Here is a 27,391-nt window from a genome sequence, read left to right as displayed (position 1 = left end):
CTTTCACGCAGAGTTGCGCTTGAAAGAGGTCCATATTGACGAGGCCAAGAAAAGCCATGCAAGGCAGCTTTGCATGGCCTTGTAAATATGGGGTGGCACACTGCGCCACCAGAGCATTAAAAAAAAATCAAAATTATGCTACAGTGTCGCAGTATGCCGCTAGGGCCTCGTAAAGGAGGCCCTCTGTGCTACTTTGTGATACTATCTAATGTAAATCATCAATAGTTGGCATGTTAGGTTCATGTTGCATGCCTTCCTGGAAAAAGTCCTAGTGAAGGGTCATGTGATGTCACTTCCTGTGATGACATTAAGGTCAATGGGTATGTGATTTCACTTCCGCTCCCTCTGGCATTTTAGTGAATTGATGCCATGTCTGTGTAACTACCTCACAAACATCTGGCTGACTTGCGGTCAGACTCATCCAACTGGATCAGGTTGTCAGCAACCATAAAAAAGAAAGAGAAGGAGGTAAGTGTGCAAACTGCCTTACAGTAATTGATGGAATCCAGAGATGTATGAGTTATGGAAGAGGCTGCCTGAAAGTAAACATTAAAGACCACTCCTGTTTAACGCATGATTCTGGATGCCTACATTATCGAAGCTGGAAGGTAAAATAGTATGGAATTAGGTGTTGTAAGCAGCTAAGCACTTGGCATGCACAATGCAACACTGGCAACATCAAAAGCTTTTTTTGGTCATATGTGACTGATACCATGACAAAGTATAACATGCAAGACAGAATCATGCCTTAGCAGGAATAGATAGCAGTGGGACTGGATGAAAAAAATAAGTGCGCGTGGGCAACAGCAAGTAGCACGAGTCTGGAGGAGGGATAGCACACAGCTGGATCAACGTTCTCAGAGTTCGTGAGATTATGAGATTTTAGACTGAAAGGCTCAAAAAGGATTCCGTTTAAGATTTTAAACAAGGAAAAAAATCTTCTGAGTCGAATAGATCATTACAAAGATTTTAGTGTAGTATCAATCAAACATCATATGGCGTATTTGAGAAATCAATAAACCCACGTGAATCCTAGTAATGTTGTAGTCCTTGCTGTAACAGCTCATCGGTGCAAGCTGGATTCAATTTGATGGAAGATGGCACACTCGAGACAGTTTCAATCAGTTCACCATGCCTAAAACATTTTTGGTGATTTATGTATATACAATTCATTAGGAGAATCACATTTTACATTTCTCCATCAATTTAAATAGAAGGGTTTGTACTTCAAACTTTAGCATAAAAATAAATATTAACAGAAAAAGTTAAGAAAAATATTGTATGTTGTGCTCTTATTGCACAAAATGCATATAACACAGGGAAACCTGAAATGTGGAAATAAGCCATGGTTGCCTATGAAATTCGAATTTCATCATAATAATGAAAGCCCCTAAACCACTCTGGCGGGCTTTAACATTTGCAGGGCTATTACGATCATGTGGCACCGAGAACCAAATTAGGAGGCCACAGTTATCTAAAATATGTAGCAAAAAATTGCGGATATGAGGCATATTCTGACAGTTATTTTCATCCATTGATTTAATTGAGCTAAAACAACATTATGTTAAAATGTTGCCACTAATGCGACAATTAGAACAAGTGCACAAATAAGCAGTAACAATTGTTGCCACTGAGTTACCTAAATACACTGACCATCACCACTAAGCATTCTAACTTCAATCAATGCCCATTGTTAGCTGTATTTGAAGAAAAGCTTTTTCAAGCCAACTGCCCCGGAACGTGTAACATGAAAAGTACCTAAAGGGTACCATGTTTAACTTAGTGCAATAGTGCCATCTGAGGGTTTTAATGACATCTACAAACCATTCGCCCTTTGACCTTGTGACCATAATGACTCAATGGCAATAACGGACCATATTACAGTTACCCATTATTTATCCTCTGTATTTGTAACATTACTACATAACCACATAGGGCCGCATTACGAGTGACCCCAGTAATCCATCTCAGGCAGTTGCAGGATTTACGGGCCTAATCGGGATTATACAATGTGGAGTTTTACCTAAGGTTTAGATCTCAGGGACAAACATTAGGGGAACCACGCAGGAATCGCCATAGAAAGACTGATTCCCACATTCTAGTCTCCAAAGTGTCACAACTGGAAGTACTTCTGCCCCCATCCCTCTACCTCCAACGGGAGTTGACAGTGCCCCTGCTATCCTGCCTCACTCAGAATCACACATAGGGTTCAATATATTATGATATTACTTACATAAGCATATATCGACCAAAAACATGAGGTATACCAGCAGCTCTCTCAATGTTGTTTTGACGTAAAGCTCTCGATTTTCAGATGTGTCTTCTGTAAGAGTTGTTCCCCAAAGTCCTGTCAAAGGATATTGTAATTTATCAAAAAACAATAAAATGTACTGGCAAAAGTGTCAACAACAATGTGTAATTTAATTTTCGAAACCAGCTGTAGAGCAAACACCATGTTGATACCTGTGTTATTTACACGTGTGAATTTTATATATTCCTTTTGTATTTGAATGCACATTGCAACATCCTTCTTTTATATAATTTGATTTGGCAATACTACCTTAAAAATCCAGATTCAGAAGGAATGATTAAATTACTTACCAGTAATCTTCATAACTCTGAATACCTTTTCTCGTACCAATACTTACTAAAATTAGGGGCCAGATTTAAGGCCTAGTGCCTCCTTGCGCCACATTAGCGTCATTTTTTTATGCTAATGTGGCTCAAGGAGGCAAGTTTTGCTGTGCCATATTTACAAAGTGGTTCAATGCATGCACTGCGCCGCTTTGCAACCCCATGTGCCACATTATGCGTGCGTCAGGCATAATGTATGCAAGGGGGGTGTTCCGGCGTTAGGAGGCCAGCAAAAACCATGCAGTGAAATTGACAAGATTTCACTGCGCCATTTGTGGCATCATTTTTAAAACCTGCTCAAGGGCAGGCGTTAACATGATGCACCCATTGTAAACAATGGACCGCCTTGCACTTTGCTACACTAGTGTAAACATTTCTGGCACTAGTGTAGCATAACGCCACCATAATTTCAAAAAGTTTAATGCTATTGTCCTAACTACAGCCACTGTTCTCTGTATGTTAAGTATGGCACAACCATGATGTCGTTAGGTGTGGAGAGAGGGAGGTTATGAAAAAGTGGCGCATCAGAGTTGATGTGCAACTTTTTCGTAAATCTGGGACTAGGTGTTTAACCTCTACCAATGCACCATGTGACCTAGCTAGAAGCAATCAGAAAAGTTCCATGTCATCCACCTCCCACCCCATCTCCAAACCCCTCCCAGCAATTGTGTGATAAAAGAGGATGGAGACTACAACACTTCCTGTATGTCCTCACGCTAACTCGAGGATTCAGGGTGTGAAGTAGGGACTGGGAGGGAGGAACATAAGTATTGGTGTTCAAAGTAATGAAGATTACCTGTAAGTAACTGAATTATTACCTCCTCAACCTTTATCTCGTACCAATGTGGATATACCAAAGTCCAACCTGAATCCTAAGAACAAACCAACTCTTGGGTAATACCAAATAAATATCTAAACGTTAGCCATAACCTTTGTACCCAATTCAGAGAATCTTCCACCTTTAGCCGATAATGGGAAACAAAGGTAGACAGGACTGGCCAAGTGGCCACTCAACAAATTTGAACAACAGAAAGACCAGCAGCCTCAGCCCAGGAGGCCGCCAATCCACATGTAGACCTTCTCTGGGCCCCACCTGACATTTTGGAAGGCATAAGCAAGAGAAATCAGAGACCTAATCCATGTACTTAAGATAGGGGGGATGCCTTCTGACTATGGTGGAGAACACCAAAATTGATGAACAAATTCTGCGTTGACTGAAATTCAGTGTTCTGGACAAATATATCTTTACCGCCCTTACAACATTCAAGGTGTGCCACACTTCTTTCTCAGGAGTATAGGGAGCTGGATAAAAGGAGGACAATGTAATCTCCCGATGCTGATGAAAAGAGGAGACCACTTTAGGGAGAAAGCCCGGACCTAGCTTGAGGACCAACAAAATATCCTTAAATAGGGAGGTCGAACAGACAGACAGAGACCCCCAACTCTCCCAGTCTACAGGCAGAAGTAATAGCTATCAGAAAAAATACCTTGAAAAATTGAAGCTCAAGGGACATACTCTCCAGTGGCTCATAAAGAGGAGATTGCAATGCCTTGAATACCAGTGGGAGATCCCTGGTGGGAACAGTAGCCCAAACTGGAGGCCTAATTAAAGAAGGCTCTTTCAGAAGGTGAGAACCCAAGGCATCCATCTCCTAGACACCCCAAGGAGCCCTACCAGACTTGGTTAAGAGCCACTGAACTTTCAAAGTAGAAATGGCTAAGTCCTTCCGAAAACCATCCTGTAAGAACTGATTAACCCAGGAGGTGTGACAAGTAGTCAGGTCTAAAGAGCTATCTGTGCACCAGGCGAAGGAAGACAACCAATGATGTCCATATGACTTTCTCATGGACAGCCTCCTAGAATGTTCAATAGAGTCTGACACTGAGGAGGATAGTCCCTGTAACCTCAGACTTCACCTCTCAGTAGCCTTGCCGTGAGACATAACCTTCTGCAAGTGTCTGGGGGAAGAAATTGAAACCTGAGCGGACAGGGACGAGACATCACAATCCATTCCTGCACCACCACCATCGACTTCAGTAAGGGGAACAAACCCATTCAAAACCAGAATGAAGCAACCAGAATGAGATGCTTCTCCTCTCTCCGCAACCATGGCAGTGGGAAGTGAGTGAAGGTGTACAAAAAAAATGGGAGGCCAGGGATGTGTGAGCGCATCCACCCTCCAACACCACAGACTTGGGAACCGCAACAGGAACACAGGGAGGAGAACATTTTCTGAAGCGGCAAACAGGTCTGTATGAGGAGAGCGGAATCTTTGACACAACTAGGTGAAAATTACTGGCTCCAGACAGAAGCCTTTGAAAGAGGGAAAGACCCTGCTGAGTCTATCAGCCTGACCATTGTCCGTCCCCGTGATGTAAGCAGCAGAAAGAGAGCTCTGCCCAGCTGACAATGTGAAACATAGGGACCGTGACCTCGTCCCCGACTGCTTGTTGACATAGCACTTCACCACTGTGTTGTCTGCCCTCAACCAGCACCACCGAATAGTGAAGGAGAGAAGTGTAACAAGGTTAGATAAATCTCCCTCAACTCCCTCCAGTTCGAGGAGCAGACTGATTCGTGAGGCAACCACTTCCCATGAACCAAAAGACTCGCCAGGGTCTCACCGCACCCGATTTTGCTTGTGTCTGTAGTCAAGACCCTGGGAAGGGGAAGAGCCAATGGAAACTTCCTGGAGAAGTTCACCTGTGCCCAACCATCATTGCATGAATCACCAGATGTCAGTCTAGACCTGCGCCAAATGTTCCAGAGGCCAAGATCCCAGCTCCCAATGAGACAGCGGGTAATGAATCAGTGGTCCAAGGTGGAGATGAGCCCACAGAACCACAAACACACAAGCAGCCTGTAAAAAAATAAACAAGGGCACAATGACCTGGAAAAGAACAACAAGGAAAATGCAACCAGTCACAGACATGAGGATACCCACCATGTGACCCTTCAGGTGCCATTAATCCCTTGCAGATGCTCTGGGTCTGCTCCCCAGTTCCAACACCAGGTCACTCAGAGTCTCTGTCTGGTCCTGTGGGAGGCTGACCAGACTCAGATTCTTCTGAAACCTGGCACCAATAAACGAAGATCCTGCGTGGGTTTGAGATGAGGATTTTCCAAATTGACAAGAAGACCAAAGTCTATCAGAACCTGGCACACCAGCCCTATCTAAGATTGCAAGACAGTTCAAGGGGGGTGATGGAGAAGCTAGTCTTTCTAATAAGGGTAATTTTCCACATCGGTTTCCTACTAGAGTAGGTGGTAGGTATAATGACCTGCCTCTACAAATACCAGCAGCAGAGTAAAGATCAACTAAAGTTTACTCAGGGGACCTGAATTTGCCAGTGTATTCCCTATATATTTCATCTGCCATTTGAGAGCGGCTAGTCTGGCTTATTTGATGCTTTAAATCACATTCTCAAAACAAGGGTGAATATGCAGAATCTGTCAGCAAGGGAGTTTGTTGAAAAGATAAAAACCTTCAATATAACTTGATTAATTTGATGGCATGTCAACGTGGGACCAACAGGTATTGGTATAATCATCATGTCGAGCTGAAATGCATGTTGAGCAACCTAGGAACACCTACTTGGTTTCTGACACTCAGTTGTGCTGAGTATGCGTGGGACGACCACCTTGATTTCTTACCAGAAGCAAATTCAAACATAAAAGACATCAATTTGATGACACCAGGAGAACTCTGCTCCAGCAAACATTTTCAGATACATTAACCACAGATTTCAAGCAATGATGCCTTTCATCTGCAATAAGACTAATCCTCCTCTTGGCAAACTCATTGATTTCTTTTGGCGTAAGGAGAACCAAGCCAAAGGTGCTCAACATATTCACATGCAGCTACAGGCAAATGATGCACCAAAGTTTGAATCAGACAGTGATGAGGGTTTTGTCTTTTCATAGAAAAGTATGTAACATATGCCATCCCAAAAGAAACTGCTAACAAGTCATTGAGAAGTTCTACAGTTTCAAAATCATAGGTGCAGCAAACACTGTCATCGAAAATATAGATCAAAAGCTACATTTTACACAAGATGTTGTTTTGGATTCCCATTACCTGCCATCTCAGAAGGAAGAGTGAGAAGCTTTTTGTCAGCAGTGAGACGCACCCTAACACGGAAATAAAAAAAAAAAAAACATACAACCTCAAAAGAACAGAAGCATCAAAACAAATAAATGACTACAACCCTTTTATTCTGAACATGTGGAATGCAAATATGGATGTACAATTTGTTGCAGATAACTCCATTGCTGCTGCTCGCTATGTGACTTCTTATAAAACAAAGTCAGAGAAGACAGATGAAAGAGGTGTCAAATGAGATTTCTGCAGAAAAGACTTACTAAGAAATTGTACAGTTTCAGTTTGAAAATGCTTTCCCACAGAGAAGCTGGATCTTATAAACGTGCAGATAGGTTGAGCTCAGCAAGCTTGTCCCCAAATCTAGAGGAATCGTGTAGGTAATCTTAGGACTTGCAAGCAGTCGTAATAGAGTATTGAAGTCTTTCCTATAAATACAATACCTTGCAGAATTTGATCCAGACAGTACAGACATACTAAAGACTAACATGCTGGCTACATTCTACACAAGAAGGAGTCACCATCTTGAAAACATGTGTCGCTATGAAGTACTTGGGTATTATACATTTAGAACTAATGTAACTGAAAACATAGAAGAAGGAAGATTTCCAGTCATTGGATTTGACTGCTTGGTGAAACAACAAAGGAAATCTAATGAACCCCTTTGCTGCTAAGCCTTCCCCCCCACATGCTAAGCCTTTTTTTGGCTATTTGGGATAGTTTGTGCTTAGGCCCCAATAACTTTTTGTCCAAATAAGCTATCCATGCAAAATTTGCGTCTTTTTTTTTTTCCCCAAAAAAAACCGGGGGATTCTAAAGGTACAGGGTTTGTGTATTCCCCTGGAGGGGACTGAGAAATTTGCCAAAATATAGCTACATTTTGTTTTGGGGGAAAATGGGGAAAAAATGTTGCAGAAGAAAGCATCTTTTTTCCCCAGCAAATGGCATCAATGAAGGGTTTGAAGTGCTAAACTCACAATCTTCCCTGCTTTCGGGAACAGGCAGACTTGAATCAGAAAACCAAATTTTTCTACACAGTTTTGGCATTTTACTGGGACATTTTTCCTATTTTTTGTTCTTTCAACCTCCTTCTAGTTAGTGGTAGAAATGGGTGTGACGGTAATGGATGGTCCAGGAAACTATTCATTTCCGAAAAGTAGACAAAATTCTAAATTCAGCAAGGAGTCATTTGTGTATACCCTTCAAGGTTTTCCCTAAGAACCAAAATATTGAAATTGAGTTGAAAACAACTGTAATTTGTGTTGGTTCACCGAGAACCCTCAGTATCCAGAGCCAATAATTGAGCTGCACCTTGTAATGAATTGTTGTTGTGTGCCGGGTATACAGTCATTTAGTTGGTAAAATATAAAGAGTGAAAAATAGTTATCAAGGAAACCTATGTATTTCTAAAAACAAAAATGGGCACAAAATATGGAGTTTAGAAACATTAGTTATTTGCACACCTCAGAGTTTTGGGTTACGCATACTAGCATTTGAATTAGAGGGCATTTCTCAAAATGTCTTCTTTATTAAAATCGTTTACATTTGGATGCGACAAATGCAGAGAAAGACAATGTTGGTAATAACACCTATTCTACTATTCTGTGTTTCCCTACGTCTCCTGATAGAAATGGCACCTCACTTGTGTGGGTAGTCCTAGTGCCCATTGCAGGAAACCGCTCAAAAGGCAACATGGATACATCACATTTTTCCACATGCAAAATGGACCCTTTTTTTGCAAAAGGGTAACTGTGGTTTTCGGGCCCTTCCGCAGTTGAGACTCTCACCTGGTTGTTTTACCCAGATCCTTTGTAAACCTCACAATTTGTCTTAAAAAAACACATTTTCCTCAGCTTTCTGTAATGGAAAGTTCACGAATTTGAGGGGAACCATAAACCTCCTTCTACCCAGCATTCCCCTAAGTCTCCCAATAAAAATGGCACCTTACTTGTGTTTGTAGGCTTAGTGCCCGCGACAGGAAACAGCCCAAAATGCAACAAGAACACATCACATTTTTGTAATGGAAATTCACTCATTTTTTACAACATGCCTAGCTGTGGATTTTGGGCCCTGTAAGTTTTTGAAAACTAGACCCCTAGGGGAATTCGGGATGGGGTGACTTGTGTGGCTTTCACCAGGTTCTATTATACAGAATCCCTTACGAACCTCAAAATGTGTCTAAAAACACATTTTCCTCATATATCTGTGATGGAAAGTTCTTGAATCTGCAGGGAGCCACAAACTTCTATCCACCCGGCATTTCCCCAGGTAGCCTGACAAAAATGGTACCTCACTTGTGTGGGGAGGCCCAATGCCCGCAACAGGAAACAGCCCAAAACTCAATGTGGACGCATGACATTTCTACACTGGAAATTGACTTGTTTTTTACAATGTGTGCATTGTGTAGACATCAAAATTATCTATCACAAAACAACCTGGTTTTCAAGGAGGTAACCTGTGTTTTTGGTCCTGGGCTTGGCATCCATCTAGGGAAACCTACCAAACCCAGACATTTCTAAAAACACGACACCCGGAGGAGTGCAGGAGACTGTTCAAGCTATGGTTACTGTATCAGATGTACTTGGACACTGTGACAGTTATGAAGACTCATTCAATGCTGTAAAAGACGGTATTCAGTGTTCTGTGTTTCCAACATACTTGAGGATGTTGAAAGATGAGATTGAACAGGAAGAAACCATTGATGCAGAGATAGCCAGGGAGAGTTCACAAAGCAGTCGAAGTTCTGCACCAGGAAGTTAAGATCCTCTTTTAGAACCAGTAATTCAAAATGAAGCAGCTATAGCTATGAATGAGGTAGAGAAAAAAAGCAATGCAAAAGGCAAGAGAGAAAACTGTGAATTTCAAACAGTTAGTGGGGCAGCTGAACAATGAACAGAGAGGTAATTTACAATTAAGTCAAAGTAAAATACAGCATGGATTTCTCCACAAGAATTAAAAAAAATAATAATTCTCACCCGTGATTTACAAAAGGTTACAGATTCAAATTTGTCTTGTTTAGTAACAGCACCAACAAGATTAGCAGCACATAACATTAAAGGGATTACTCTACATCCACTACTTATGCTACCTGTTGAACATGACAATAAATTGGAGTACCAGAACTTATCTGGTGGCGCTTGCCATGAGGTATTTAAGAGCATTGAAAAAACTGAAGCTTCGAATCATTGATAAAGTGAGCATGGTATTGAACATAATCCTTGCCTTCATACTATGAAGGATGCAGCACACTTTAAGAACAAACTATGATGTACTCGTTGGAGGATAGCATGTAATTGTGTTTGGTGACCTGCTACAACTCACCCCTGAAAAAGGACAACCTGTTTCCAAAACACTTGCATGGTGAAACAAGAAATTACCTTGGAAGCACTGGGAATGTGACTATTTGGTTAAACTTTGAATACAAAGAATTATGGAAATTACAGCGATTGAGAACATCAAGGAGTCACAATATTACAGATAAACTGCAATTAAATTTGAATTCTTTAGAGAAATCAGTATCCAAGATGGAAGGTTTAGAAAAGCATTTACTTGTCTGTAAAAATTGTCTAGTTATTTGCAACAATTTAAATATTGAGGAAGTCTTAGTAGATGGTGCAACGGATAAAATTATTGATTTCAATAATTTTCCAAATAGAGATGAGGTAGAATATTTGGCCATAAAATTTGATCAGAAAGATGATGTGAAAAGGGTTGGCCGATGTATTGTACAGTTTTTGCTTGTAAAAGAGATGTCTGGCAGCAACAGTTCCTACTCTCTCTAGTATATGCTGTAACCATACATTAACTCAAGCTGCATCTGCACTTAAACCTTTTGATTTATGTGGGAAGACTGTATTCAGAGAAAGAATGTCATATGTAGCATTGTTGCGAATTAGAACATTGTCTGGATTGTTTTTGATTGATTTCAATGAGTGTGCTGATACAAGCTGTGTAAGAGTACAATCGGTTAAGAGGACTATAAGCTCCTCATTTGGGCCAATACTCTATTTATGAGAAACAGACAAAAAGTACAAAGCGGAAGATTATAAAACAGTTAACAGGTTATCAAGAAAAGAAAGCACAGAAGGAGAACACAGACGGTGCTAAGAAGAAAGAAAATAGAAAAGGACAGTGAAATTATGTTACCATTTGGAAATTAGTTCAGGTGTCAACTGCTATGCAAATGTTGCTCTTAATATACTGTTCCATTTACTAAATGTAGTAAATCAAATTAAACAAAATTCAGATAAGAGAAAGTGTTCTTCACTATATAATCTGCTGCAACGTTTAATGGGTGACAGAAGTGTAATACATTCTGCTCCAAGAATACAACATCTTTTGGATATATACACTGGATCAATAACATTTACTCTCAACACCCAATAGATGCACAATAATTTATTATGGTCATCATTGGAGTCTTAAAACAAGAAGTAAATGTGAATGCTTTATTTGGGATCAGTTACAAATAGAACCATGGCTGAAAACACTGCTATTTCACATCTAGCACTGTAATCAATTCTGAATGATTTGTCTACTTAACATTACTAGATTCTAAAACTGTGCCTTTTGACAAATTATACAGAAATACTAACCAGAATATGACATCCTCAAACTGCAGATTAGACATTGTGGCTACAATGTTTGTACAAACAACTGGAAAATACCTTCTAGCAGTGCTACAATGATACAGAGCAGATGGTTCCAAACCGGAAACTCAGATTACAAACTTCAAAGCTGGACAAATATCACTTTCAGGAAGAACTTTTACTAGTGTGGCTATCATCTTTCATGAAGGAGTTAATACAACCTCCGGTCACTACACTGTCTATATAAGGAATGAAAATGGATGGACAAAATACTTTGATATCAATTTAAAATACAAACCAAAACTTCCATTCAAACACCCAAACTCATATTTTCTTTATTCAATTGAAGTTCTAAGTAAGAATTCAGGTTAATGAAGCGGTATACGTTTTTTTTTTTTTCTTTTTTTAAATCAAGCATGTGTTCCAGAAAGGTGTTAGTTAATCAACACAATATAAGACTCTCTAATAAAAGTCTGAAACTGGATGGACATACTCCAATTACTGCAGCCCTTAGTTGAATTTAAACACTGCTTTCAAAACTATAAAATTGCCCCCTTTTGTTTCTCCAACCAAACGTCAGCATCCTAATTGTGGGAAAAAAGTACTGCATTGGATTTTCCTTCCATGGATCATTACCAGTTTAGACATGATTTGGCCTACCAGGGATGATGTTTTTTTAAAGGATCTCTTAAATTGAAGTGTGATTCACATTTATTTGTGATATTGTACCAGACATAATAATTTAGGTAATACTTTTAAGATCTGGTTGTTTGAATTACTGTAGTAAGTATAGAAAAAAAGCACAAATTATTGAATTGTAGTGCGTGCAATGCATTGTATTACTTATTTGTAGTGATCTACTGTGCATGTTTTTTTTTTTTTTTAAACTATCCATTGTTTTTTCCCCACTGTTCGAAGATGATGCTTTATACAAACCTTCGTTTACAATGAAGTAAAAAGGCGTAGAAAAGTAAAAAAGTGAAAATTAGATTTTTACTAGATTGCAATACATTCTTACAATATAAGCAATGACTATTGTTATATTTGTGTAACTATGAAGATTAAATACTAACATATCTTAATCTACTTTGTTTCCCCAATAGCGGCTGCAGTTGAATGTCATTAGATGGCTCAAAACACTTCATGAAGAACAGAGATATTCCTGTGAGATACCATGGAGAGTGATTTTAAACATAAAAGGACCTGATTACGAGCCAGACGGAGGGGATTACTCCGTCACAAGCGTGACAGAGATCCCTTCCGATGTGTTGCAAGTTCCGTAGGATATAATGTAACTTTTAATACGGCAGGCAGGATATCTGTCACGTTTGTGATTGAGTAATCCCCTTCCCATACTAGTACATTAGTTTCTTTTCCCTAGTTTCTACTTAAACATTCAGTCTCATAGAACCAATTTTCAGTTAGTTGCACAAAAACATAATCAATAATTCAAGCACTTGCTTATGTACACACTCAAACAGCATTTCAGAGAAAGTCATTCAGTGATACACCCCCACTCATTCACTAAAATAGCCATTGACACATCCATTTACTCACTCATAATGCACTCATACAAACTCTCAGTCTCTGGTACAGTATTTCACTCACCCACTGACTCACATATACAGTTACTGTCACACCTACTCTGTCACCTGTGCAAGAACTCCCACGGATTCTGACTAACCTATACAACCACTTACACAACCACAAACTCACCCATACAGCCACTTGGCCGACCACTCACTCACCCAAACAGCCACTCATTCTAGTGCTCACTCATAGAGCCACTCACACAGGTGCTCACACTCCCAAACAGCCACTTACAGAACTAGTCACTCACTTAAACAGTCACTCATACATACATTAACTCACCCATACATGCTCTTATGAATTCAATTGCCCATACACACACTCAAACACTCACTTGCCCAAACATGCACTGACTTACTAACTCATACATGCACTCAATCACTCCTACAGCACCCATGCACTTACTCACTCTGACATGCTCTCATACATTCAGAAAAACACCCATACACCACTCATGCACTCACTTAATCACACAAGCATGCACTCATACACTCAATCACCAATGCACTCGTGAACTCACTCAATCATACATACACCACTTAGGCACTCACTGACACATAAATGTACTAGTGCACCCACTCATGCATCCATACACCATTCATGCACTCTCACCCATACACCACTCATGCACTCTTTCAGTCACCCGTGCACAACTCACACACTGTCACTCACCCATACATGCACTCAATCACCCAAACACCACTCATGCACTCAGTCACACATACACCACCCATGCACTCTCAGTCACTCATGCACCACCCACTCACTCACTAATAAATGCATTCATACCCTCAATCACTGTAGGAAGCTCTCTATATAGTGTATGAAAAAGAGGCGCACTGTGCAGAGTCCAAGAAACCCCACTTTGGTATCCAGAGGTAAAAAGCAGACAACCTAAAGCTCTGCTTTTGTGGTGGTGTGGGCGAGCAGTTAAGCTTAGCTTGGAGATGTGCTAAACATTTGTTGTACTCACAGTATCAATAAATGTGACCACACACTCAGAAATAACTTGAGTGAGACCGATTTACAAAAATACTTCAGATTTTTATAAAATTTGTGAGACCAAGATCAGAAAAATCAAGTAAGTACTTTTTAGGATATGATTTTTAAAAGTTTAGCAAAAATAGCCTTTTTGAGCATAAATATGCACCATAGGAATGAATGGGAGAAATCTTTAAAAATGCATATAAATTCAGGCAATGCTGGCACAAGTGTCACCTTCTCCTTTTAGGTCGAAGTCATTGAGATGACCTGTGGGCCAGCCGGAGAAGTTCAAGCGGGAGCAGCAGCTGAAAGTCTTGGAGCTGGTGCAGAACGGAGAATGGGGCCACTTGGAAACACAATGCACAGGTGCACTTAAAGGTAAGTCCCGTAGGTCCACTTGGAGTGTGGCCATTGCAAGGGGTTAGGGACCCCTAGAGCACAGCTGTTTTTTCTATGCAGGGGCCCGGGAGGCTGGGTGCAGTGCTGATAGGTCAGCCAAGGGTTGTGCGTCAAGGAGTCTCTGAAGCTAGGTGTAGGTCACTTTGAGGGTGGATAGCAGGTCAGCAGGGCCTCTCTGGGGGGTGTTTCTTGGGCGTCCTGAAGTCCATTGACTGGTGCTTGCTTCTGGTCCTTGGAGACTCCAGAGTAGACTTTTCTTCTGGGTGTCTGACTTTGGGGGGGGGGGTCCAGTACTAGGGGCTATAGCACGTCTTGGCCACTTGAGGTCACAGTGCCACAAACATTGGCATACCGGCAGGATTTTTCTTCCAGGTCCGTTGGGTGTAATTTGGTCTGGCTTCCTTGTCCAGTTCAATGGCAAGCAGCCAGTCAGTTAACTTGACTTCACTGGTTTCTTGCTTGCAGGGAGTTATGCGTCCCCTATGAAGGAAGGTTCTTGGCAATTTTCAGAAGGCTGGAGGTCCTCTGGGTATCTTAGAGTCCGTCTGATGTCCAGTTGACCCCTCAGCAGCAATTGTCAAGTCCTCGGTGCAGCAGGCAAAGTGTGGCATATTTTTCTTCTGGCAGCAGGACTTCTGTTCTCAAGCCTTGGGCCTTCTTTGTCACTGGTCTTATTGTGGCTGTCAAATCTGATCTGTAGGTCTAGGGATGCCCACTAAATACTGCATTTAGCGGCCATTAAGGGGTGTACATGGTACACCCACTATGTGACCACTTCCGGTGGGAAGAGGTCATCTCCCCAACCCCGATTGACAATTTTCTTGCCATCTAAGACGGAGGAAAATTAAATGGAGTGGTCATCTGACCTGCCATGCCTGGATGGTGGTGCAGGCTGAGGGTGGCCACTCCTCTTCCTACCATTAGGCGGCCATCTGCTGCTAGCAGCAGAGTCAGAGGTCAGATTTTAAAGGTGGTAAAGCCTTTGAAGCAAACCGCTGGGCCTGGGTGCCTGCCTGGGGGAGGAGGTGTAACGCCTCCACCCAGAAAATGCTGTTTTCTGGCTCCTGAGAACAGAGGCTGTCACCCCAGAAGTCCAGATCTGTGTCTGGTGGTGGCAGGCGGGTAAAAAACCAGTCAGCAACCATGCCAAGGCTATTAGGTCTTGCAGGGGGCACCTCTAAGGTACCCTCTGGGTACATGTCATAATACATCCAACACTGGCATCAGTGTGCGTTTATTATTCTGAGCTGTTTGATACCAAACAACCTAGTATTCAGGGAGGCCATCAGCTACCTAGGAATCTCACAGTGACCAGTGTCCAGCACATGTATTTGCTATGGCTTCCCTGTATACCTACTGTGTCTTAAGGTTTTGTAAAGACACAGTAGGGGCATATTTGCTCATGCAAACATATGCCCTCACATGCATTTTGCTGCACCCTACCTAAGGCCTGCCAGAGGGCTGATTTACCATAGTGCATGCAATGTTAGTGAACAGGGCACTCTTGGCGAGTGCCATGTTGAGTTAGCAACTTTTAAATACACCTTATCATGCACTTGCAATGGTAGTCTGTATGAGGCTAGTGTAAGTGGCACGATTGGTGCTGCAGGACTGGGGGGCCCACTTCAGTACCCATGCCCTAGATACCAGGAGTACCACTTACTAAGGACTTACAGGGGAAGCTGAAGTGCCAATACATTGTACAGATTTGGGGAAGAAGATCTGGCCCTGGGAACCTGTTTATCAGGGGCTTAGGGCACTTACAGTTTGAAACCACAAAATTTCCAGGCAAAAAGTGGGGGGGTTACCATCCCAAAAGAGGCACTTTCTCACACCCACTCACACACTCACTGACCCTTAGACACACTCATACACTCTCTCAGTCATCCATGCACCACTCACATAGCCACTCATGTAACCACTCACTTACCCACAGAGCCATTCATGCACCTTTCACTAACCCATACATGCGCTAATTCACTGAATTGCTCACCCATACATGCACTCACACTCAATCATCCATACACCACTCATGCACCCGCTCATTCACCCATGCAGCCACTTATGTACCAGTCACTCATCCATACAGCCACTCATGAACTCATTCACTTTCCTGCAAACACACTCATGAACACAGTCAGCCATAGATCACCCACTCACTGAGTCACTCATACACTCGTGCATTCATTCACTCTCCTATACACCAGTCAAACACTCAGTTACTCACTCATATACCACTCATGCACTCATTCACTCACACGTACACAGTCATGCACTTATGTAGTCATACATACATGGACTCTTTCTTACATATACACACATACAGCTTTTTTTTTTTTTTTAACCATGAAGTGCAGTTCTGACAGGAACCTATTTTCTTTTTTTATGGAACTGTGCTTTTTATTTTTTTGGGTTTTCTAACATTTTGTATTTTTTTCCATCAAAATTGCAACAAAGAGAAAAACCGTAGAAAACCTGCAGTAAAATATGAAAAAATATTAGTAGGTATATTGCCTTGCTACCTCCAAAATAACATCAACAGACTGTTCATCAGCTGTCAGGCTGGTGTTGCAGTCAAGGCAACAGGCCCCAATATGCCTCAGCTCTGGTGAAATTTTTGGGCATCTTTTCATCCCCTTCTGTTGGAACTCTACTTCCGGGCGGCACTACCTGCTCCTGGAAACGGTCCCTCTCTATCTCCCTCCTTTTGTGCCCTCTTCATGTTGCTCTTGTGGTACACATTTTAAGGTGCTACAACAAGCTAGTTGTACCAAAAAAATACTGTTTGGCGCTGCCCTTTGAAAGGGGTCTTATTACACAAGCTGCATTTGACAAACTCTGCAACCGTTTTGGATTCCCTTGATGGAACTGTAAAGAAATCCCACGCAATACTTTACCTTTTAGATGCTGGTCCTTCATCATTGGAGTCCTCCTGATGTTCTTCCTGCTTCTGCTCCTCTGGTTGCTGTGGCACCTTCTCACCACCTCTTGTTGTTATTTTGAACGTGAAAAAAAAAAAAAAAAAAAACACAAAAAAGATATCCTAACTAAAGTCCTGCACTATTGGTACAGGACAGCCACAACGAACGATCCAAATATCAATTGGAAAATTCAAGAAAAAAATAAAACATGGGTGGGAACTTCCTTTGAAGACTAATAAAAACTGTCTCCTCCAATCATATCTCTGTTTCCAGTGACATGATCTTCGCGACTACTGACGTCATCGCGACAACCGTCGTCGTCGCAATATCATGAAATACATATAAAAACTAGTAAAACATTAATAGGAGTAAATGCTGTTGTCAAACATTAATTACAATATGTATATAAATGTGTTTTACACTTTTCAAAAGCACTCTATCTTTGTGACTTGTCTGCGAAACCGGAACATACGTTCCGCAATAATTTGCCACAAATTTTGATGAATAAAAAAGTTTAGGAAAAAAAAACCCACACAATTTTCAACTCAATGAAAGCATGAAAATAGGTGGTCCATTAAACAACTGTTGTGTACAATATACACTAGCCATTTACACAATGAAAAAGCATAAAGTAATTTGCTAGTTGAAAGTTCTGCAGTTCAGTAGACATCTTTTAGGCAAAACTGTACACTCTTCTTGAAAAAAATTAGCTTCCAATATGGTCCTGCTGCTTATTTCAGATCAATTAAACTTTAACGGCAACCGCTTAGAAAAACAAAGCAAGTGCCCCAGGTGAAGCGCCACTTCAGTAAAATGGAAACAATCTTAACTTCTTGGCTTTAGTAAAAGCAAAGCAAACATGTTTCCTCTAATACTGAGTTGAAAAATAATCTGAAATCTTTACTAGAAGTGAATGTATTATTAATGTATTGGAGCACCATCAGAACTTGTGTGACTGATGAGTGGTTTCAGACGTATCCTTGTAAAAGCAGAGAGCATGGTTCTTCCTTTTAAATACTCTATGTAAATGCCAAAAATCCATTCCACCACTCAAACAAACACACGCACAGACACATACAGCCACTGACACACCCACCTACAGACCCATAGCAGCACTCACTCAGCCACTCACAGACATACACAGGCACTGACACAACCATTCACAGAACCACAGAGGCAGTCACTTACCCACTCACAGACTCAATGAGACACACACACTCGCTCGCACACACGCTCAGACTCGAATGCATCCACTCACACACTCTTAAAGGTTACACGTTATATGTAAAAAAAATAATAATAATTCACTGGAAAAACCAAAGGTTACAGGTGTGTTACAATTCGGAAATACATTTTTTAAAAACACTAGAAATTGAGTGAAAATCACAAATATTACAGGGCTGTTATAGTTAGGAACTCAACTAAAAAACAGAAATTCAATTAAAAAAACAAAGATAATAGGGCCGTTATAGTTAGGGTCACCATCTAAACTTACAAAACCATAGACTTTCACTTGTTATAGTCAGAGTTATCTCAAGAAACTTTAACTTATGCCCTAAGGTAAATATAATTTGTGCACCCGCCATGCAGTTTTTTCATCAAAAGGGTTTACTGCAAATATTTCATTGATATTATCAATGATGTTATCAAAGATGCCATGAGTTGTATAATTTGTGAGGTAATTAGCAGTGCATGGTGAGGGCATGAGTAATAGTTACCTTAGGGCAAGGGATATAGGTACTTGAGATAACTATTACAGGTGAATTTCCATGGTTTTGGATGTTTAAAATGTGAGCCTAACTCAACGCCCCTGTAATCTTTGGTTTTTTAAATAAAAATGTTTTTTAAAAAAAATCTATTTCCTTACCTTTAAGGTAAGACTAACTGCTCATTGCTGAGCTTCCATGGGGTTTTCTCATGACTTAACCCTAATATAGAATTGTGGTTTCTGCTGGATTAGGGTTCCCCCCAAAAATAAAAACAGTAGTCCAATTCCTTACACTGGTGGCAGCAGTAGGATTTCTACTTGTGTTTTTGCAGAGCCATACAGTAATATTGTGTTACACTGCCATTACAGAGAAATAATTTAAGACCACTTTGAATTTCAGGCCTTAATTGGCTTACTTAGTTTTTTCGTATCTACTCTCTTTGCTATTGGCTATCTGTGACCACACCTGCAGAAGTGGAAATCCAGCCGGGCAACTTGGAAAGTTACACCGTTGTTGAGCCAAAACAGTTCTGTAAGGAAAGGGGACACCCTACAAAGAAAGGTGGCAAGAGGTTGGAGCTTCAATAAGCTCTCTCTGGTGGGAGGTTCATTGCTTCTGTCAGCCCTTAAATTTAGCCTTCCGGGGAGGTGGATATTACTCACCTCTTGAACTGGGACTCCCTGCCAGAGCAAATGGCAGTGTTTTCTCACATGGCCTGTTGCCAGAGGAGCTGCCAGACAGGAAGGCAGAGAGGGAGTTCCAGCTGCCGATGACCAAGCTAAAAATGGAGAAGGAAATAGCACTAGAAGAAAAGAAGCTGGTCCTGGAGTTGATAGTCCATCAGCAATAGTGGCAGCATACAAACAGTGTCTGAAGAAGACAAGAAGATCTGCATCCCTAAAGATCGGGTGCTCAATTATGTGGTGGGAGATGATATAGATAAATGTTTTTCTGCTTGCGAGGTAACCCTGAGGTTACACAAGATCCCAGAGGAACACTGGCGAAGGGGGTGGCTTGTGTACACATGTCTCCAGAGGAGAGGGACACTGTTCACACTATAGGTAGAGGACCTAAGCCACGTATAGCCCCATGAAAAGGCATACTTGTCTCTAAATGTGGACTAACCCCTGAGAAGTACCACCAGAGGTTGAGGGACAGTCACAAACCCCCAAATCAGTATAGGGTGTATTTCTTAGACTACTCTGCATGACAATTAATTGTTGGGTGGGGACAGCAAAGTTAACTATTATAGTGGGCTATACAACCTGATTCTGACGGAGGACATGCTCAATACATTTCATTTTTTTTTTTTTTTACAGAGCTGTGCCAGTACTTAGTGGACAGCAATCTGACTGACCCCAAGAAGTTTGCCAAGGTGGCGGACCTAAATGTCACTACCAGAGTGTCCAAGAAGGTATATGGGGGTGACCCCAATAAAGGTTGTTCAGGTTCCCCCAGGAAGGTAAGGTGTAGGTTAAAGATGGCCCAGATAATGCCCAGAGTAAGGCGGGGAACAGGGTCCCCAAGTCCCTTCTGAGAAACAGGGGGAGGTTCTAGTATGTGGTGGCCCAGGGTGCCCAATTTCCAACCCCGCTGCTTTAAGTGCTCCCAGTTGAGACTCTGACAGGGGGACCCTGTCTGTCGAAAGCAACCACGCACTAGTGGAGCCTCCACAAGAGTACCCAATGTGACCTTAGAAGGAAGTAGCCCACAGGGGTAGGCCATGGACCAAGCCCTGATCTCCCTTAGCTGGGAGACAGATTTAGAGGGTGAGTGTGTGATCCCTGAGGTTGGAAGCAGTCATATCTGTCTGATGAAAATAAATGGGATTCCTGTCACTGCTCTGAAGGACACAGGGGCTAGCCAGACCATGACAGTGGAAAGGCTAGTTTCTCCACAGCAGTATACCAGCCAGGTGTGTAGGGAAACTCAGTCCCAGGGGCAGCACTTTTTCCACCCCATGGCTCTGGATATCCTTGGAGTGGGATGGGGAAGTGACCCAGAGGATGGTCACAATCTGTCCCCAGATGTTCACAGACTGCACTCTGGGAACAATTTGCCCCCGTGTCAGGAGAGATGGGAGGGGCAGCTCCCCAGGGCATGTGGCAGTTCAGTTTTTTGGGAGGTTCCACTCCCAGTTGGAGAGTAGGGGAGCCTAGCTGGAGGGGAAGGGAAGTTGCCATTTTCCAACCCTCAGCCCTAGGGGCCTGCAGGCTGTTTTAGATCACATCACTGGGTGTAACTGACAGTTGAGACTTTGTGAATTCACCCCAGATAGTCACACAATAGTGGGATGAGCAGAGCCTGAATTGTCTTTCGGGGGGGGGGGTGGAGATAAGCATGTCCCCATCTGCACCTGAATAGGCTGCGCTCTGCCACCAGGCCCACACTACAGTTCACTACTGGACCTGTGGAAAGATTCTCAAGGATTCCCAGCTGCTTTGACCTGTTGTGCACTCTGACAGACTGCTGATGTACCTGGAAGGACTGCTTTGCTGCCTGGAGTCTTCCTTGAAGCCTCATAGGCCAACCCTGCTGTTGAGCCCTGCATCTTAACCTGCACCTAGGGCTTCCAGAAGTGGCTCAAAGGGCTAGTTTGCTGGCTTCCTGTTCAGAGCCACAGGGACATAACAGGTTCTCATGATCTTGAACCTGCACCTGATCCCAGCCTAAGTGAGTCCTGAACCCACAAGAGGTCTTCGTACACTCCAAGACCCTTGGCTGTGGGGCTAAAGGTGACTAAATATCCATGGTTGGGGCTTCTATCTTTTAGGCGCTATTTTGAACCTTAAGCTTTAAAAATTAATTACTGTGGTTCAAATGATTGGGTTTTTGTTGTATCGGTAGCAAATAAGTAATTAAAGTTTACTCTATATTTCGGAATTGGTTTGGGATTTTTCTTGTAGTGTTTTTACTTCATTAGTGTGTGTGCTGCATACATATATTTATACAATTCCTTTAAGTTAAGTCTGACTGCTTTTTTGTGCCAAGCTTCCCAGGGTTAAGCACAGGTTAATTTAGTGACTTTTTGCAGTTCACCCTGCAAGGAATTGTGACTGTTGCTTGATCAGGGCTTACACCCCAGTGAACCAACAACCCAATTTCTCACAATAAAATTCTGAGCAAACGCTTCAAAAAAATCCTTCCAGTGCTGTTGGAACCTGAGCAGGTAGGGTTTGGTCAGGACAGGAGAATGTGAGGAAGGTTCCCCACATAGTACAGAAATGTAGAAAATGCCAAATCCCAGCCATCCTGGTATCTCTTGATGTGGAGAAAGTGTTTGGGTCTATATTTGCTCTAATGATCGAGCCACTAGCAATGCAGATTAGAACCCATCCCAAGATAAACGGAGCGACCTTTAGTAGTGAGAGACACACAATTAACTTATTCACTGATGACATCCTCTTGACCCTAATGGAGCTGAAGACGTTCCCTGGCAGCTGCATGAGGGATTTTGAAAAGATATTACGGTTCAAGGAAAACACAGATAAACCTGAGATACTAAATTTGTCTCTCCCTAGTGATCATGAGAAAGAATGGAGAGTGAACTGCCCAATAAAAAGGGCAAAATAACCAATAAAATACCAGTGCTCCATATCACCAATTTGGTTGATACTTGGACCAAGTCCAACTGCCCTAGATTAAAGACACAGATGCTAGAAGATCTAACTAAATGGAAAAAGCAATTTATTTCATGGCTATGAAGGATAAATGTAGTGGAAATTAACATACTCGATAGTCTCCTATATCTGTACTGGACTATATCCCCAGCTATACATAAAGCTGAGCTGCAAGCCCTACAGAAGCATAATGTTAAATATGTATGGGAGAAAGATTGATTGAGACTTAGTGAGAAAATATTGATGGCTCCCCTGGGGAAAGCTGGTCTGGTGCTACCAGAAATATCCAAATATTATCAAGCAGTCCACCTCCAAATATTGATGTCAACACGCACATCTGAAAAGCGGTATCTCTTTGTGGTGGTAGGAAGGGACATTTGGACCTGCTATGGCTGCTTAAATCTCAGTGACTCAGATCACCATACTTATCAGACATAACTAAAATGACATTAGAAATATGGGACAACATATAGCAACACAGGGTCTCTCCACACCACTGGCACTGTTGGACCTGGCCCTTTTTACAGGGTCATCCCCAAAGATTTTGCCTTCCTCCTCCTATTTATTCTGACCCTTTTTGCTGACATTAGGACTCTGGGCACTTCACCACTGCTGGTCAGTGCTAAAGTGCATGTGCTCTTCCTTCTAAACTTTTTTTTTTTTTAACATGTTTTTATTGATTTTTCAAAACGAAAGCCATACATTTTCTGGCATACAAAGTCATTGATAGCAAATTGTCATTGGTTACAATCTGTCGTCTGGCTCTCCCATATTAAGGTCAATATATATAACAAACTTCTAAGAACTTGAGTGCACTTCCCGGTCCGCTAACTCTGCCCAACACTACCGAGGTTGCCATCCCGTAGGGCAAAGCTTTCAGCTGCAATGTGGTTCTATTGCCATTGGCGACAGGGGCCCTCGTGTCCACACGGGTGAGGTCGGGGGGCAGAGGAAACAGGGGGGGGGGGGTTATGGCACAGTAGATCTTAGCGCTGGTGTCTATTGGTTGAGTATGCAGGCCTTTTGGTGCTGTGGCATGCTTGCATGGGGGGATGGGCTGCTAAGCTATCAGTGTTGGTGAGGCATTGATGATGGATATGTATGCGTCCCCAGGTGTAGTATTGCCTTTCTGCAGGGGGCGGGGCCCGTGGCCTACCAGGTGGATACAGCTATCTGTGATTCAGGGGGGTCTTTCATCATTTTTGGCTTCTAGCCTAGACACTAAGACGCCCCAGGCCTCGCAGCCCGCCTGTCGCAGTCCCCTACGTGCTAAGTTTGTTAATACCTGATGCTCAGCTCGAGCCCAACGTAGCGTAAGAGCAAGCCAGACTTTTAAGTCAGGCGCGTTGCGAGCCTTCCAGTTCGTTGCTATCAATCTTTTGTACATTGCATACGCTAGATCTACAAACCTGTGCAAGTGTTTATTTCTTTTCGTCCTTGTCCTTAATCCGAGTAGACAGGATTTGGGATTCGTGTCCAGGTTGAGCCCCGTGATTTCCGCTAAGGCTGTGACCACCCCTTCCCATTCCCCCCGTAACCGCGGGCACTCCCAGACCATGTGATAGAACTGGGCTGCTGGTGTTTTACATCTGGGACAGGCTGGGTCCGACCCGGGGAACATGCGTTTAATCCTGGCCGGCGCCAGGTATGTCTGATGTAGGTAATTGAACTGAGTATATCGGAATCTGGGGTTTCTTGAGACCTCACGTGTGTGGCACAGAGCTTTTGGCCAATCTGACCCTGAGATCGGAATGGGCAATACGGTGTTCCACCTCTCTCTAGCTTTCTGCAGGTTATCTTCCGGGGGTCTGTTCAGAAGTTTATAAAGGTTTGAGACTGCTTTTCCTTGGGGGTCCCAGTTCAGCATGTGATGCAGGGTGACTGAGATATCAGGCTCTACGTCGCCAGATGCCCACGTTTTCCTGATTGCATGGCATATCGCGTGATATGCCAAGAATTACCCCGGATTGATCTCTGTAAGGGCCTGTATAGCTTCGAAGGTCATTCATTTCCCTTCCTCGAAACAGTCTCCTACTGTACCTATACCCGCGTCTAACCAAGTTGTAGGTGAATATGAGCCGGCTTCCACCCATCCGGGGAGCCTATCCAGAGGGAGGAGTGGTGAGTAGGGTAGTTTTTTAACTCCCTTTTGGATATACTTCTTCCAGTATGTGTGTGCCACTATCATCAGCGGGTTTGTGCATGTGCTTTTAGTCTGCTTATCCAACAACCAAACTAGTATGGGAGAGCCTTGGAGTCGGGATTGCAACCATATAGTTTCTGCCGAGCTAGGTCTATGGAGCCAATTTAAGATCCACTGCAGCTGTGCGGCCGCAGAATAGAGCTCAAAGTTTGGGGCACCCAGTCCACCCATTGCTACCGGATGATGCAGCGTGGTCAGTGCAACCCGCCTTCTGCCCTCTCCCCACACCAGTTGTAGCAGGATGGAGTTCAAGCCGACGAAAAAGCTCTTGGGGATAATGATTGGTAGGGCCGCGAAATAGTACAGCAGTCTAGGTAATATCAGCATGTTTGCTATAGCTACTTTACCCAGTGGTGAGAGTGGTAATTTATTCCAGAAGCGTATTGAACTCTTAACAGAGGACACCGCTTTCCCCAGATTTCCATCCCTTAGATCTTCCGCCCTGTGGTATACGTTGATTCCTAGGTATTTAAATGTGTCGAAGCACCATTTTAGGTGGCCTGGTGGGGCACTTTCTTGCCTCGCAGGAGGCCAGCTGGTTAGTGGGAATATGCAGGATTTCCCCCAATTAACTATTAGACCAGATACCCTTCCGAACTCAGACAGCAGCGACATCACTGGGGCAGCGACTCCTCCACTCTGCGTATGTATATCAGGGCATCATCTGCGTATAATGATATGGAGTGGAGATTGCCGTTCCTTGACACCCCCCATTCTTCTTTTTTGGCCCGGACGCGTGCAGCTAGTGGTTCCATTGCTAAGGCAAATAGGAGGGGGGAGAGGGGGCAGCCCTGTCTTGTTCCCCTGTTAATCGGAAAGCTTTCTGATATTACTCCTCCCGTCTTCACCCTAGCCTGTGGGGCAGTGTACAGAATGCGTACCCAGTTTGTAAATTTTGGACCGATACCCAGTAACTGCATAGTGGCAAACAGGAAGTCCCATTCTAATGTATCAAACGCTTTTTCTATGTCGAGCGATATCACCACCTCCTCGAGTGCGGTCGGGGGGGTGTCACCCATCACACTGAGCAGCCTCCGAATATTTAGGAAGGTGTTACGTTTCGGGATGAATCCATTCTGGTCATCGTGTACCAGGATATGCATGTAGGGAGCTAGTCTGTTAGCCAGGATTTTGCCAAGTATCTTGCAGTCTAGGTTCAACAGTGAGAGAGGTCTGTAAGACCTGACGTCAGTGGGGTCACGCCCCTGCTTTGGAAGGACCACTATCATTGCCTCTCTCATTGAGGGAGGCAGGATACCATTGGTCCCTGCTTCTTCGAACGTTTTTAGGAGATGTGTGTTAAGGTGTGTCGCGAAAGTGGAGTAGTATTCTGACGGCAGGCCATCTGTCCCTGGGGCTTTATTCCTAGGTAGTTGTTCAAGAGCCTTATTGAGTTCCCCTAATGTGATGGGGGCTTCCAGTGTCTCTCTGTCGACATGCATTAGTTGGGGCAGGGGAGAATCTGCTAGAAAGGACTCAAGTTGTTGGATGGTACATGATGTGCTTTTGGTGTATAATTGTGTAGAATATTCCCTAAACGCATCATTTATTTTTACCTGCGTGGTAGCTATTGCGCCTGCGCCTGTTCCTATCGCCCCGATCGGAGGGCACCGCTGGTCCTCCCGCAGCAGCCATGCGAGCAGCCTACCAGATCTGTCGCCTTCCGACTGTAGCCTAGCCACGTGGTGTTTGTGATCGTGAAGGCGTAATGTAGCATCAGCCTTTGCATGTTCCACGCGCGTTTCCTTCAGGGCCGTGTATGGCATTTCATTGCGGGCAACTGCGTTTTCTAGTGCTCTTAGTTTCTGCTCCAGCTTGCTAACCTCTGCATGGAGTGTGCGCCTCACCCCCCATGTAGTGGAAATACAATGTCCACGGATCACCACTTTGTGTGCGTCCCACTCCATTGCTCTTAGTTTTGTGGTGCCAGTGTTTAATTCCCAATACTGTTTCAGCTCTGTTCTCAGTGAGTCTGTAAACGCAGGGTCGTGTAAGGCTTCCGCTTGTAGCCTCCACGTTGAGATAGCCTGGCGCTTCCTGCCCCAGTCCAAAACTATTTTAAGCGGTGAGTGATCTAATAGTGTCTTGGCTAGGTATTCTATTCTACTGGTCCCTGTGCAGATCTCCTGGGTGCCCCACATCAAGTCTATCCTGGTGTGTACCTTATGTGGTGCTGAATAAAATGAATATTCCCTGTGTCGTGGGTGTTTCATGCGCCATATGTCATGAAGGCTCATGTTGCTAGCCCATATCGATAATGGGCGGCTGAGGTGTCTGATGACTGTTGAATATGTGGGGGGGTTTGACCTGTCCAATGCTGGATCTGGCGTGCAATTGAAGTCACCTCCCCATATTGCGGGTGTTTCGGGGTTCGTTAATAACGCAGGAGTGAGTGTGCTCAGGAACTCAGGCAGTGCGCTATTGGGAGCGTATACCCCTATAATTGACAATTGTTTGCCGTCCAGCTTACCCTCCACTACCACATACCTGCCCTCATGATCTATCTTGTGTGATGTTTGGATAAAAGGGACATTCCCTGCTATCCATATGAGTACCCCCCTCGCAAAAATTGAATAGGATGTGCCCACAATCTGACCTCCCCATTTACTGCGTAGATCCTGCAGGTCTGGGTCCCGCAGGTG

General features: G+C 43.1%; 1 protein-coding gene across 2 annotated transcripts in view; it reads right to left on the bottom strand.

Moving 5' to 3' along the window:
- LOC138300760 (polycystin-2-like protein 1) overlaps positions 1-27,391 on the bottom strand; it is a 2,286,574-nt gene that overhangs the window by 2,079,900 nt on the left and 179,283 nt on the right. For both annotated transcript variants that reach the window (XM_069240515.1, XM_069240516.1), the window contains exon 2: positions 2,234-2,347. In XM_069240515.1, coding sequence (XP_069096616.1) covers positions 2,234-2,347 — 114 coding nt within the window. The remainder of the gene's footprint in view (positions 1-2,233; positions 2,348-27,391) is intronic.

Source organism: Pleurodeles waltl, chromosome 6, assembly GCF_031143425.1.
Source record: "Pleurodeles waltl isolate 20211129_DDA chromosome 6, aPleWal1.hap1.20221129, whole genome shotgun sequence".
NCBI lineage: Eukaryota > Metazoa > Chordata > Amphibia > Caudata > Salamandridae > Pleurodeles > Pleurodeles waltl.
The sequence above is the reverse complement of the archived record's forward strand: the minus strand, read 5'-3'. Positions and strand labels throughout refer to the sequence as shown.